The sequence below is a fragment of the Beta vulgaris genome, chromosome 5 (genome assembly GCF_026745355.1).
Source record: "Beta vulgaris subsp. vulgaris cultivar EL10 chromosome 5, EL10.2, whole genome shotgun sequence".
Classification (NCBI taxonomy): domain Eukaryota; kingdom Viridiplantae; phylum Streptophyta; class Magnoliopsida; order Caryophyllales; family Amaranthaceae; genus Beta; species Beta vulgaris.
Window position 1 is genome coordinate 13,098,743 of NC_079206.1, and position 14,944 is coordinate 13,113,686.

General features: G+C 36.1%; 1 protein-coding gene and 1 long non-coding RNA gene across 20 annotated transcripts in view; one reads left to right on the plus strand and one right to left on the minus strand.

The window, feature by feature from the left end:
* LOC104892853 (serine/threonine-protein kinase TOR) overlaps positions 1 to 14,094 on the plus strand; it is a 28,740-nt gene extending 14,646 nt beyond the window's left edge. For 2 of the 18 annotated variants that reach the window (XM_057395000.1, XM_057395017.1), the window contains 10 exons: positions 2,788 to 2,871; positions 3,244 to 3,318; positions 3,925 to 4,000; positions 4,353 to 4,584; positions 5,538 to 5,859; positions 6,359 to 6,423; positions 9,397 to 9,472; positions 11,236 to 11,300; positions 12,068 to 12,105; positions 13,230 to 14,094. In XM_057395000.1, coding sequence (XP_057250983.1) covers positions 2,788 to 2,793 — 6 coding nt within the window. In that variant the 3' untranslated portion in view covers positions 2,794 to 2,871; positions 3,244 to 3,318; positions 3,925 to 4,000; ... (5 more) ...; positions 12,068 to 12,105; positions 13,230 to 14,094. Of the gene's footprint in view, positions 1 to 2,787; positions 2,872 to 3,243; positions 3,356 to 3,924; positions 4,001 to 4,352; positions 4,585 to 5,039; positions 5,276 to 5,537; positions 5,860 to 6,358; positions 6,424 to 9,396; positions 9,473 to 10,844; positions 10,929 to 11,235; positions 11,301 to 12,031; positions 12,106 to 13,229 lie in introns of all 18 variants that reach the window. The other 16 variants (XM_057395013.1, XM_057395007.1, XM_057395001.1 and 13 more) reach the window with 16 other exon arrangements.
* On the minus strand, positions 7,662 to 13,645 carry LOC125497571 (uncharacterized). Of its 2 annotated transcripts, XR_008969363.1 has the most exons (4): positions 13,504 to 13,645; positions 10,783 to 10,997; positions 10,369 to 10,657; positions 7,662 to 8,130 (listed from the first exon to the last, which is right to left on the minus strand). It is a non-coding gene; the product is annotated as an uncharacterized LOC125497571 (long non-coding RNA). The 2 variants fall into 2 exon arrangements; XR_008969362.1 differs by lacking the exon at positions 7,662 to 8,130 and having other exon boundaries at positions 10,010 to 10,657.
* Positions 14,095 to 14,944: the final 850 nt, after the last annotated feature.

Sequence of the window (14,944 nt, forward strand, 5' to 3'; positions counted from 1 at the left end):
GGGGGAGTGGGGGAGGGGGAGGGGAGTGGAGCAGGGAGTGGAGGGGGTGGAGGAGTGGAGTGGGGAGGGAGTGGAGGAGTGGGGGAGTAGGGGAGAGGGAGGGGGAGGGGAGGGGAGTGGAGGGAAGGGAGGGAGGGGGAGTGGAGGGGATGGGGGAGGGGAGTGGAGGGGGGATGGAGGGGAGGGGGAGTGGAGGGGAGTGGGGAGGGGTGTGGAGGGGGGAGTGGAGGGGAGGGGAGGGATGGGTGGGAGGAGAGGAGGGTGGAGTGGAGAGGGAGGAGTGGGTGGGGGAGGAGATATCCAGTATACTTGCCTTCATTTATTCTTATACACCAAATCTATATCTCTCTGACCTTTTCATTATCTTTAATATATATGATAACATATATGAAGTATTTTGTATAATTAGATGAGTCTAGCAGTGCCTTCATCTTTTTTTATACACCAAAGGGAGGAGAGGAGGGGGGTGAGGGAAGGGAGAAGGGAGTGGAGGGTGGGAGGAGTGGAGGGGAGGGTGGGAGGAGGGAGGGACGGGTGTAGTGGAGAGGGGAGGAGTAGGGGGTGAGGGAGGGGGGTGGAGGGTGGGAAGAGGGGAGGGACGGGGTGGGGTGGGGTGGGAGGAGGAGAGGAGAGGAGGGTGGAGTGGAGAGGGGAGGAGTGGGTGGGAGAGGAGATATCCAGTATACTTAGATGAGTCCGTCAGTGCCTTCATCTCTTCTTATACACCAAATCTATATGTCTCGAAGGAGTAGGGGGTGAGGGAGGGGAGTGGAGGGTGGGAGGAGAGGAGGGTGGAGTGGAGAGGGGAGGAGTGGATGTGAGAGGAGATATCCAGTATACTTAGATGAGTCCGTCAGTGCCTTCATTTCTTCTTATATACCAAATCTATATCTCTCTTACCTTTTCATTATCTTTAATATATATATGTTAACATATATGGGGAGGGAGAGGGGGGAGAAGGAGGAGAGTGAGGGTGAGAGGAGGGGAGGGACGGGGTGGGGTGGGGTGGGAGTAGAGGAGAATGGAGGGGAGTGGAGTGGAGTGGAGAGGGGAGGAGTGGGTGGGAGAGGTGATATTCAGTATACTTAGATGAGTCCGTCAGTGCCTTCATGCCTTTTTATACACCAAATCTATATGTCTCTTACTTTTTCATTATCTTTAATATATATATATATTATATTATATATATATATATATATATATATATATTAACCTATATGGGAGGAGGTTGAGGGGTGCGGGGATATGAGGTATTTTATATAATTAGATGAGTCTAGCGTGCCTTCATCTTTTTTTATACATGAAATCTCTGTTACCTCTTCATTATTTTTAATATCCATCATCCATACCCATAACCTTTTAAAAGTGGCAAAGTTGGCTACTATTCAAAGCAATAGTGACTTGAGTCACATTTGGCTGAAATTCACTGTTCATAAGCAAACTAACGATCTGAGCCATCCATCATCATTCACTCTCAACCACACGATTATTCTTCTCCTTTTTTCTGCCCTCTCCTCTTTCTTCTTTCTCTGTCTTTTCATCTGGTTTCACTCCACACAACAGGGGTTTTTCTCTCCTCTTCTTCATGTCTCTCAATTTTTCCATTCAACAGCGATTGAGAGGATGAAAGATGGTTGGGAAATGCATGGACGACCAAGAAAACCCTCAAATCCCGAAGATGATGCAGCTTCTGCTGCTAAACCTCCGAATTACGCACTCTTCAATCCCAATTCATCCACTTTTATCACTTATTTTGTTTGCTCAATTGATTTCAGCTACGACCAAGAAGCAGTGAAAGTCTGCACAAAACTGCTTCAAATAAACCCAGAATATTACACTCCCTGGAATTATCACAAAATCGTTGTTGAGCATTTTGAATGAGGAGCTTTGCGTTGTAAGTCGACTTTCATTTATTATTTGTTAGAGTTAGCTACTTAACTGCGTCAGTTAAGAATCATATACTTCTACATTTGTGCTTTAATTTTTATCAAATTTATATTAGTGGTAATGTTTGATTTGTTGAAAATGTTGGATGAGATTTGCGGTTATGGATCTGGGGTTTTTTGAGTTATTTGGAATTCGTAGGCCAAAATGTTCCAAGCTTAAAAGTTTGGAATTAGGTTCCAAAATTCGTTAATGTTTACCCTAATTGGAGATTTTTAATTGTTATCAAGTCCTGAAAGTGTGGAGTGCTGGAAATGTGGGACATTGCACCCACATTTCCGGTTTTATTGCGGATACACGATTTATTTTAGGTTTAAGTAAGTGTTGATTAATGTTTGACAATGATTTAGGTAGAGAATGCACTGAGACAAAATTTCAAGTCATATGGTGCATGGCATCATAGCAAATGGGTGATTAGCAAGGGCCATTCGTCTGTAGACCAGGAATTTCATCTATTAGATAAGTTTTAGAAGGCTGATTCACGAAATTTGGCGAACGAATAATGACTCATCTTGAGAGGTCAAGAAAATTTAGGGGAAAATCATACTAGTCAAGAAAACATTAATCATATTTTTGTCTTAACTGGTATGATTTTCCCCTAAATTATCTTGATTTCAGGTTTTTAAATGTGGGTTTCTTGAGAATGATAAATTGTGAGCTGTTGTGACAAGAATATCTTTACATAGCCTGGAGTCTGGACACTTAAATTAATACTAAGAATTTTCATCATTTTGTTGGTTTAGTATGCTGAAAATCTTATAACATAGCTATATATTATATTTGCATTTGATCCCTTTTCTAATCATTGTTTTTAATTCTTTTGAGCTAATTATTATTTCTTAGGAGTAGGACAGAAAAAGATTGAGCAATGATTGCTAAGATTAAGATGAATACATCAGATCATAGTAGGTCTCTCTTGTGTTCAAGGTAAAGTTTTAAATTTCACCGTTTTAATATATCATGATTGGGATTTAATAGAGTTGTTATCTTATTTTGGTTGGTCTTTGTAATTAACAACTGATTGATGGTGATTGAATTCTTAGTTGAATTGCAAGTATAATGCTGTGTCCTTTTCTTTAACATTACTGGGCAAGATATATTGATTTTACTATGCTTAATAGTCTCTATGATATGAAATTACTCCACACATCCCATGTCCCCTCCTTGGTGTACATGTATAAACATTCACAAATGTCATGTTTGTTATGAAAAAATAACTACTTGTCCACCTATTCTATGCACTGTTTGCATTTTGCAATTTTTTGGGGTGATGTTTGACTTAAATGCTGGTGTTTCAAGGTCGGGAGGTAATGCACAAGGCAATCAAGGTATGCATCCACAAAAGAAGCGTCCTTCATGGGATATTGACCTTGGGTATGTCAACTGCTTGAGCACCAGGCTCTATGTAAAGGTCATGCACTCATGTTAGTTTTGATAGACTTTATGCATAATTTTCTCGGTTTAGTTAGAGCTCTACTCATTCACATGAAAATTCTATTTGCCAATAGAAGAGACTTCATCACTACTACAAAAATTCTATTTACTAACACATTTCTTAAACATAGCAAACCATTGATTATATAAAACCGGTCTCTTATGTTTTACTATTTGAGTCATTGAGAAAGCTATTGTGAGATAGGAGACTGCTTCTCACTAAAACCAGTTTCATATTTCATTTTTTTTGTTACAATTTTTTAAACATAATACTAGTGTACATGCTATACACTCTACTTATTGTGAGATAAGAGACTATTTCTAACTAAAACCGATTTCCTTGAAATAATTTAATTCAATTTTTTAACAAAATACTATATACTATATCTATACGTGCTACTGTACTTTTTATTTTTAGAATTGTTTTCCCTCCTTGCAGCAACAAATAAGGAACATCCCTTTTTTCTAAAAAAACCATACCAGCTGTTCAGTATTCCTCTCTTTAACTTCCTTCGCGCTCTCTCTCTCGTTTTTGCCAAATTCTAGGGTTTTGCCGAGCATCCAAGACTCTCTCATGGCATCAAAGCGTATCCTCAAGGAACTCCGACTTCATGCAGTGCTGGTAAATTCTCTATTTCTCCTCCATTTTTCGTCTTTCCTATCTTCAAAGTTTTTCGCTTTTATAAACTCCGTCTCAAATTCGATGAAATTCGTTCCCAATTTGAGGAGAATTAGTTAAATTGATTATTTAAATTTGTTGTCGCTGCATTATCACTTTTTTTTTTTTTTTTTTTTTTTTGAGGGGAGCTGCATTATCACTTCTAGTTATATGCGAAAAACAGGTTAAATTGATTATTTAAACTATGTTATCGCTGCATTATCACTTCTAGTTAAATTGATGCCAGATCCTTGTGTTATCTCGATCTTGATTTTCAAAAATGTCCTGACATTCATGTCATGTAATGTTTTTTTAGGTTCTATGACCAGATGCCAGAGCCCAGGTGGGTTATATCTATGGGAAGCTGTGCAAATGGAGGTGGATAATATCATTATTCATACTCTGTTGTTCGAGGTTGTGGCCGGCTTTTTTCCAGTGGATATCTATGTCCCTGGCTGCCCACTAACAGCTGAGGCCTTGCTTTATGGACTTTTGCAGCTACAGAAGAAAATTAAGAGGTGCAAGGATTTACTTCACTGGTGGACCAAGTGAGCACATTTTGCTTATATTCCTTTGACATGGCTGTAGTTTGGCGAGATAATAATTTGTGTAGTGTATGCTGGCTTGTTATGGCCAAGGGTCATTCATGATATCTGAAGAAACCCCTTGAAATTACTCTGAATTGTAATGTCCAGTTGTGGTTTTTTACTGTATCTGATGAGAGGTTTATATGTTCTTTTAGTTTTCTCAATTCCAGATTTTTTAAAAAAATATTGAAATTCTATGTGTTATTTTGCTTTCTGGCTGAAGTGAAGCTATCCTTTGGTTTGTATCTGGGTTAAGGATGAAGAGAACCTTTGATAAAAATTCAGTCTTCTAATAAGATTCTGTAACTTTATTTGTATGTTCAGTAGTATATTTTTAGTATACATTCGCTTGATCTCCTGCATTCAGTAGTTATTTCCCCTTCTTTTCAAGGACTTAAATTTGTGAACTTTGGTAGTTTGACGAGAATTCTAGATTGACAACAGTAATTTCAACTATGGCCGGTATCCTTAAGGTATCCTCTACCTTTGTGCTAGTTAGTAATCTCTCTTGTATGTTCCTTTTATCTTCAAGTATGCTGTGTTAGAATTTTTTGATCTTCTCAGAGGCCTTTCTGCTGATTCCGAAGACACTATCAGAGCATCTATAGATGCTTTGGGAAAGCATGAATTTATTAACTATTTTGGTCTACAGGTATTTCTGCTGCTTGTCTATGTTACCGCTTAATTAATTTTTTTTTTTTTTGCGTTTGTGGTTTTCTCTTATGTGCTTCCTATAATTCTTCTCAAGGTAATGAGAGTGTAGACTGCTGAGCTAAAGTCCCTCATACTCTGTGACCTCTAGGAACTATTTGGCTCACTTTTTCTTTCCTAGGAAAATGTTACACTTTTGTTTTTTCTATTAATGTTGATGATATGTAAACTAATTAGAACAACATATCCATGTATAATTACAGAGGTTTGGAAGAGGCTCAGTACCAACTCATCTTATTCGGAGCAGCTTACTTCGTGGAGAGTGGAAAGCTGCAGTTGATTTAATTCTTGATCCAAGGGAGGGGGATATCCTTGCTTTTAATTCTAAATTGTACTGGACGATTGATCTTGTTAACTTCTTTCAGTTGTACTATATTTTGAAACAACAAGAGTCTTCCTTGACAAAGATATTGCATTACAAAGGGAAGCTGTAAGAAAGATTCGAGAACATTACAAGGAAAGCAATGATGTTGAAGGAGCACTGAGGCGATTACCACATAATATATGGTTGCGAAAAGATCTGTTGTAAGTGCATGTGTACTAACCCTGAGGAGTGTGTTTTACTGGATTCATATGTTCTATGCTATTACATTATGTAGTTGTTCAATTTTCTTTTCTAACAGGTGTGCATTAGTTTGGGATGATGGATGCTCTTTGATTTATTATATTTGTTTGACGAACAGTTTGATGCTACTAAAAGGATGTTTGTGTTTTTTATTGCTAAATTTAAACCTCTTTGAATGTTAAAAATTGACTTATGATCTCATATTGGAGATTCTTGATTTCATGTGTCCAAACCTTGAAGGTGCATCCCTGTCATTCTTTTTTGTGTGGTTGTTTGCAGTGTGATTCGATAAAATAATCTTTCATACAATAATTAGTTTAGAATTGAAAGAGACTATTGCATAACTATAAATCTGTTAAGCAGGTTGATTGTGTAGGTTCATTAGCCTTGCAATTACGTCATATTCTATAATAATGAAAACTGAAACTGTGACATATGTTCTACTATTTCGCTGTTCAGGTATGTGCACAGTTACCAAAGCTACCTGTGGAACCACGCAACAAGCATTAGAGTGCAGAAGTATGGTACTCCCTCCGTCCCAATTTATTTGCTACATTTTGCCATTTAGGTGTGTCTCAATTTATTTGCTACATTTGCAAATATTTCCATATATAGTACATAGGTCCCACACTTTTTTACAAATTTGCCATCACTCCCTCCTTGGTTTTTGTAAATATTTCCATATATAGTACATATGTCCCACAATTTACCTATTTGCTTTTTTTGTTAATTCTTGTTATGGCAATGGTCCCCACTCCCTCCTTGGTCTTTGTGATAAAGTGAATGTAGCAAATAAATTGTGACGGAGGGAGTATGTGGTTTGCTACCTTTATATGTGATGTTTGCAGAAAATTATGTCGTATCCTACTTGCCTTCTTGATAATTTGTTTCTTACACTATATATCCATACCCATATCCATATCCATACCTATTAAAAAGTGGGAAATTGAGAAACTGTAGCTTAGTAACAGTGGACTGACCATTTTACCCTTGCAATTTTGTTTAATTGTTGTTCTACCCTTTCTTGCATGTGGTGTTGATCTTTTCCAGTAACGCTTCCTCCTCCCCAGTCCCGATTTCCCCTCTTTCACCTCATGAAACCCCCATTTCCCCCTCTCTCTTCGCATCTCTTCTCACCCTCCGTCGCCGCTCGCTCGCTGGAGCTTCTCTCACCTTTTCTGATATTGAGAAAGACGAGGAAATGCGAAAGAATGTTGACGAAATTAACGGCGAATTTCCTAGAATTATTAACATCTCAAGCGGCTTTCGATTATTGCCTTTATATTTTAAGAGTTAGTCAATTTTATCTCTAATCTTTAATTTCCATGAAATTTCAATTCTTTTATGCTATGTTTGGATAGCAAGATATCATTTCAAATCCTGTATTTGGATGAAATCTATTGTTTGGATGGCATGGAATTTGAAATTATGGAATTCGCCCAAATTCATATCAAAAGCCTATATTAGTAGAATTTCAAATTCAAGCTATTACCTTGTCATTTGAAATTCTCTCCTCATACATGGCCCAACTCCATGAGTAAACCCACACTTTCTAATATTTTTTTCTCTCTCCTTTAGTAAACCCACACTTTTTCTCTCTCCTCTATTAAACTTCTATTTCTCTCTCCTATATCAAACCCCCTTTACAAAATAGTGATTAGGAATTGAAATACAAACTTTAAATTCCAAATTTCAATTCCATTATTTGAAATGAAATACAAGTTTCCAAACACTACCTTAGTTAGATTATTTGTTTATTTGCTATTTGTTTTAGATCTTGTGATGATTTTTCGAATTTGCTAGAATTAAGATCTAATTTCTCATGGATTTTTTAGGGTTTCGTGTTTTTCCCAAGATCTGGTTACTTATAGTTCGAATTTTGGAGTTTCATCATTATCTGTCTCTTTTCTCTTGTTCACATGTCGCATTCGTGGGATTTATCACTGGTACAACTTTCCTACGGACAAGGCTACATGCTATAGATGTGACTTATGGAAATCTCTATCTTAACTGCCTCTACTATGGGGTTGTACATATGATGTTTAATGGACTTTCAGAGTTGTCTCTCATGATAACTCGACTCCCCGTCTTTTACAAGCAAAGAGACAATTGCTTCTATCCTGCTTGGGCATGGTCACTTTCGAGCTGGCTTCTGCGTGTGCCATATTCTGTCCTTGAATCTGTTGTTTGGACATGCGTTGTGTATTACACAGTTGGATTTGCTCCTGCAACTGAAAGGTACATCCAACTTAATAAAACTTCGTCTAGACTTGTAGAAAGAAAACAAAAAAAAACTAAAATATGAATATTTGTTTGGGAAATTCCCACTGGTAACCCTGTACTATGGAACAATTGCAATAGTAAACCGTTTTTCTTTTGAGTTTCAAAAATAACCCTATACTTAGTAATATTATACAACTGTGACATTAATGATGGTTTAATCGTTACTTCAACCATTAGTATTATTAGATTTTTTCTTCACTGTGATGAAGTATTGAAGAACATTTTATTTGTATTAGTTAATGTTGGTTAATCTGGGTTAGGTAAACCAATAATACTAATGGTTGAAGTAACGATTAAACCATCATTAATGTCACAGTTGTATAATATTACTAAGTATAAGGTTATTTTTGAAACTCAAAAGAAACACGATTTACCATTGCAATTGTTCCATAGTACAGGGTTACCAGTGGGAATTTCCCTATCTGTTTTTCCTACAGATTTTTCCGTTTTATGCTGCTGCTATTTAGGGATGTTGTTGCCCTGCGTTTCTACTGGCGTTGTTGTTGTTACCCTTGCTTGTTGGTTGATTCTATGCTTCATTTGTTTGCAGAAGGGTCTGTTTTGATCATTAGATAGATGTGACTTTTGTTGTAAATTTTAATGTTGATACAATTATGATGTTGTGTTTATTCAAATTGATATGTTATTACACTTTGCCATCTAATTTTAACACTTTGCAGTTCATACATATATCTAAGAAATTTCAGTGAACCTATCAGTTCAGAATTGTCTTAGTTCTCACTTCATCTTAGTCTTATACTAACACTCACTTGAAAAGCATTAGTGTGTTTTAACAACAATCATAAATATGAAATATTAGAAATTGCAAAACTGAAATTTAGGCAAACTATAATCAGAAAAGTTCGTAAACCCTCAAATCATGGTTTTGTAATGCCTGTAAAACTTTTGGAAATATTGGGGTAATTAATCAAAATGGAGTATAAAAAGATTGAATTCCTGGACTTCCGTGTTTTCATTTTACTGGTAAGAAACTTCTTATGCTCATGGGTTGCCGAGAAATACCTTTGGTAGTTGTATGATGCTTGAGATAACAAGTTGGTAATACAGTTCAAATTTTCCCATTAACTCATCATAGTGGTTTACTGGTTTCGATGAGAAGTGTTCATATCTATACTATACACCATCCATGTGCTATTAATTAATCATACCAGTGAATCCAAGATTTCACTTATTCCTAATTGTTATGGCAACAGGTCATTCTATGCTCTTATTCAAGCCTTTCTCGAGAGGGAAATTCCTATTTTCTTGATACATGCCGACACACAAAAGGTAATTTTTATTCACTCCTCAAATCCCCCATTCCTTCCATTTCGTTTAGTTTATGACGTAGCAGATTGCATTTTGATTAGGTAAGTGATAAATTTTTAGTTGCATCATGATAGCTCTCTAATGAAATGATCTCCTTATACGTTAAGAATCTTGGTCGTTGCTTATTTTTTGGATTATTCTGGCTAGAGAAGCTTATCTAATGTTAATAATGAGGTCTAAAGGGATGGGGATTAGGGGCGGGGGAAGAGGTAGGCTAATTCTTCTAAGTTGTTTTTTGGAACGAGCAAATTGCTTCTAAATCTCTGATTCACGAGGTTCGTTAGGAGAGTTAGATCAGTGTTTTATGAAACGTAATCGGGATTATCAGGGCCGTCTTAAACATTTAAGAGACCCTGTTCTAGTTTTAGAATTGGACCCCTAGTATCAATATTTTTTTCTTTTGCAGTTTAGATGATACAAAAAATTTGTTTATAATATTACAATTATATATCTATATTCTCGCAAATCAAAAGACGAAAACCTCAAACTAATTTGAAATTATATATAACAACTCAAAACAAAACAAGCTTTTCTTGATCTTTTAAATAAAGATAACTTTAATAATTTTACTATTTCAACCTAAAAAGGTACTATAAAAAAGAGAATTATGTAAATGAAGTAGCTAAACCTATGAACTAGTAAACTTGTGGTCTCAAATTCTTCGGTTCTTCTCAGGCGTATGTACTTATCTTTTGCAATTTTCAATATAAAGTGACAAAGATAGAAGGTGGTGGACTGGTTGTAAAATTCATATGTACTTATCTTTTGCAATTTTCAAATTTTTATGTCCAATAATTTGTCTAATATCTGCTTCTTGATGTTGTAGTTTACATTGTTGTGTGGAAATGGATACATACTTGAATATTTGAATTCTGTACAGATCTTTACAGTCTTGACTTTGAACTTGGAAGGAATTAGTCACCTTGATTTGCATTTCATCATAGTAGAAAAGCTATCATTTAAAGCCCTCAAACATTTTTTTTGTGATTGCTGGAGCTTGTGTTGCCTCAAAAATTGTGGTTTAAGCTTACTTTCGACTCTGATATGTTGTGCTTATGTGTCAGCTATCTGAATTGCATCAGTTGATGCTTGAGGCTGCTGAAATATTGAATATTGAGCCTCCCGATTTGTATGTTCGCCAGAACCCTGCACCAAATGCTTATACTTTAGCTATTAGTGGCAAAAGGCCATTTGTTGTTGTGCACACAAGTCTTATCTAGCTTTTGTCACGAAAAGAGTTGCAGGCATTAACATCATATTGTATTCCTTACTTCTCCTGTAGTCCTGTCCCATTTCCCCTTTTGTCTAATTCTTCATCTCTGGGCTCTGATAGAAGTGTTGGGTCATCTTAAATGTGACCATGGATTATGGCTGACATATGCGAACATCCTTGCCCTTGGGGCATACACCATACCTCGTAAGTTCATAATTTTGTCGTTGAAAAGTTTAAAAGTGCTTCTCTATTTTTGTTGCAATACCTGCACCACTGCATGGATACACACAAAATAGTTTACATAGTTTCTATTTTACTTGGGATAGATAGCAATTTTGAAAAGGGGGGGGGGGGGAGAGGGAGGGAGAGAGTGAGGGAAGGGAAGGGAGAGGGAGAATTTCCTGTACTCGATACAGGTATGCGCCATATCTACGAATTTACTTCATTGCTTTGGGTCCTCATACTTGGTTTATTGAAATGTGTTTTAAAATTTCTGGTGAATTTGATGTAGCCAATTAAGGTTTATTTCAGAGTTGAGGCTTGGCAATGTTTTTCAGCCGGCAATATTATTTCCAGGTGCGTTGTGCTATTCAAATTTAAACTTTTTTTAATTCTTAATTCCTTGCTCTGAGAGTGACACAATTATATGTTTCTGTTGTTGAAACAATGTTATTGTTAAAATTTAAAATTTATGAATAACTAAACTGAGATTTAATTAGATATGTATGATCCTACATTTTGTTTGATTTTGGCCTGAAGCCACTAGGCTAGAAGCTGTTTTAGTTCTCTAAAATTTGCACTCCCACTGGCCACTGTTCCATTTCTTTGTTGGCTTTTCAGCATAAGCTGTTACTGATAGGTATTAAATTTTCACCTTGCATATATATTTTTACAAGTTGAACTGGTAATGACATGCTAGAGTTGCACAATTGAGCTTCATGGAGCATGTAGCTGCTTGTGGCAAGCCTACGATGACATGAGACCAACAACTCTCACTCTCTTTATCTTCTTTGTTTCCTTTTTCCTACCTATTTACTTGTCTATACATGCTTGCTGCAGTAGTTCTCTGTTAATTTTGTATAATCTTTTGTCCAAGTTGTACATTGTCCTGAAAGTGTAAATTGTTTATTGTATAAGTTTTGCCACTGGAACTCACCTAAATCAGAGACCTGAATGCTTTTGTTGCTAGGAGAACTCGCTTTGTACTCTGTCTTTCTACTCCATTTATTTATTTTTGCTTGTTTTCATGCCCTCTTCGTGTGATAATCAAGCACTATTGTGATATGTGCTTTCCATGTGTAGCATAGAATTTGACAGAGACCACGAATTGTTTGCAACTGCAGGTGTCTCTAAGCTGATCAAAATTTTCGAGTTATCCTCTGTAAGGAATACTAATATTATAGTATTATAATCTTACTTGGTTCTTGGAGAAAAAATAATTAAGTTTCCCACCTATGGATCGATATCTTATTATATTTTCTTTTCTTTCCTGTTTCTTTTATGGTTATACAAGATGTTGTGGAGTAGACGTTTACTGACCTTAGTATATTTCAATGTTTATTTTTTCATTTTATATCCTATATTATAATATTTTAAATTTTTATAATGTTAGTGTTTCAAAGCATATTAGCTCAAATGGTAGAGCAATGTGTCATTGCACATGGATGTAGGTTCAAGTCCTACATGTGCTAGAATAATTGTAATGACTTGTTTACCGCCAAAAAGGGAAAAACTTAAGATAGGCCATTCATAAATCATTGTGGATACTCCTGTTTAAATTCATTAGAATATGTAATAATTTATAGCGGTTCCTCCTAACTGCTGCCAAATGGTGCCTTACCTATAAGTCTATAACAACACCTAGATCAACATCGGTTGGAAAAACCATTGTCCATAGCTATTTTCAGCCGTTGTCAAATGCAATTTTTGTAGTAATGTTGATATTAGTATCTTTCCGTCTACCTACTAATATTCTGAACTTCATGGTTAAAAAAGAAATTCAAGAATCTATTGTATCTTGAGATGTTGTTGGTTAAGTGTTTCATGTTAGGATCAAAATTAATTCCAATTTGCTTTCAAGATTGCGCTATGATTGTTTTGTGAGGTCTTCTCCTTGTCGATATAACTATTCGGGTATGCATGCCTCAAGTTCTGCTTAAATTTAGCCTATATATGTGTTCTTTTTTTCTAATTTTTTTTTGAAATTTTGTTTGGCACTTTTTTACATGTTGCTTTGGAATTCTTATTGAAGTTGGCGTGGACCATGGTTGCTTTGTAAACGTCTAAATGCTTATATAAGCTCAATAAATTTGTTGACATGAGTTTAGGAACATAATTAAGTTGTCAGAAAAATGTTCAGAAAACTATATGCCTTAAGGAAAGCAATCACAATATAATTTTAGTAAAGTAGAGTTATTATTGGTTTTTAGAGCACTTGAGCATTTGTAATGGTGCTAAATAACAATGAAGGTATTTTACTACTTAAAGTGCTTCATTAAATTGCAGAGGTTAACGATAGTTCCTGGGATTGGCATTGGTCATGCCTTATTTACTTACCTTCCATTTTGCCAAGAAGGTCACTTCAAGCAAGCATGTGAGTTAGCTCCTATTTTTGTATGAACTCCTACATATGTTAACTGAATCTTCTTCCATATGCATTTGATAGTTGAAGTTCCATAAGCTCTAATTACGTGATTTAACAGTTGCAATACATAATGAACACAGTATATATATACTTATTATATGCATTTGATGCAAATGGTTTTGAGTAATTGTTTACCTTATCTTCAGATGCCCAAAGCTTGAGATTCTTTCAATCAAATGCAGTCAGTGTGTCTCTGATGCTGCTCTGATTGAGGTGGCCAAAAGGTGTTCTATGCTGAAAGAACTTGATATTAGCTACTGCCATGAGATATCTCATATGATCTGAGGAAGGCTGGAGGAAAAAGAAAAAGGAGGAAGAAGAAGAGAATGTAGGAGGAAGAAAAAGAAGGGAAACTATGGTGGTTGTGGTGAGGAGAGAGAGAGGTGCAGTAAGAGGAGCAGGCGGCGGGAGGGAGGAGACCGAATGAAGCAGGGAGAAGGAAGAAAAATGAAGGGGGAAATGAGAGCTAATGTAATAAGTTGATCTCGCCAATTTTCCCCCCTATGCTCATATGCTTTGTTTTTGCTAGGTTATTGGAAATATGAGAAAAAATCAGAGTGGATATTTGAAAAATAAGGAAAAGATGCAATATGTGGGCATTTCTCTTGTGAGTTAAATACAAAAGATTTGAAGATTCAGTAGGACATTAGTCTTATTTCTCAAATGAATACCATGTCTTTCCCTTGATAATGTGGCTTGCCTATTAATCTATAGCTTTTTTTTCTCTGTCTCTATGTCATGCCTATGCCTTTATTATTATTTTCATATTTGATATCTGTATTTTAGCATAGGTATTTAGAAAAGAGGGGGATAGATAGATATTATCACCTATTCAGTTATCACTTCTGTTTATGACTTGTTATGTGAGTGAGCAGTTGCTAGCTGGACTGCTGGGGAGTGAAGGAAGCGGAAGAAGAAACGATTGCCATGTGCACATAACACGGTCCTGAACCTTGTAGAATTAGGTAATTATTCAATATGAACTGGTGTTTATTAATTTTGGAATTCCTTTGCTTGGGGAAATCGTTGAGGAAAGACTTGAGTACTGTGTGATCAGTCCACCTGAGATACCAAATGTGACCATCGATCATCGACACATATAATTATTATTGGATGGCCATGGCATTCTCTCTTGTTGCCGGTGCAGCAGTGCTGATGTTCTGGTCATCACTAAAGACCAGGGATGTACAGGCAAGACCTTCCAGGATCTCTAAACCTTAATGCGGAAATTTTGTTTTGAGAAGAAATTAAGAGATTAAAGTGCTTCTTGCTTGAATTATCATCACATTCTTTGTATTATGTTTTTAAGATATTACTGTATTTGTTGATAGTACAACTAGAAGTTCTACTATGTATTTAATGAATTAGAGATGAATATTTGGGTGGCTGAATTTTGAAGTTTGAACATGTGATGCAGATAACATTTTTGTGGATTTTGGAAGTTATTTTTTTAGTGTGCGGTACCGAGTTGCCTATTGTTATTTCAAGTTGCATGATTGCAATTTGCAACCCTCTGGCCTCTCCTAAATAAAATAATTCAGGTCCATAACTATGGTTTTAATATACGAGATTTTGC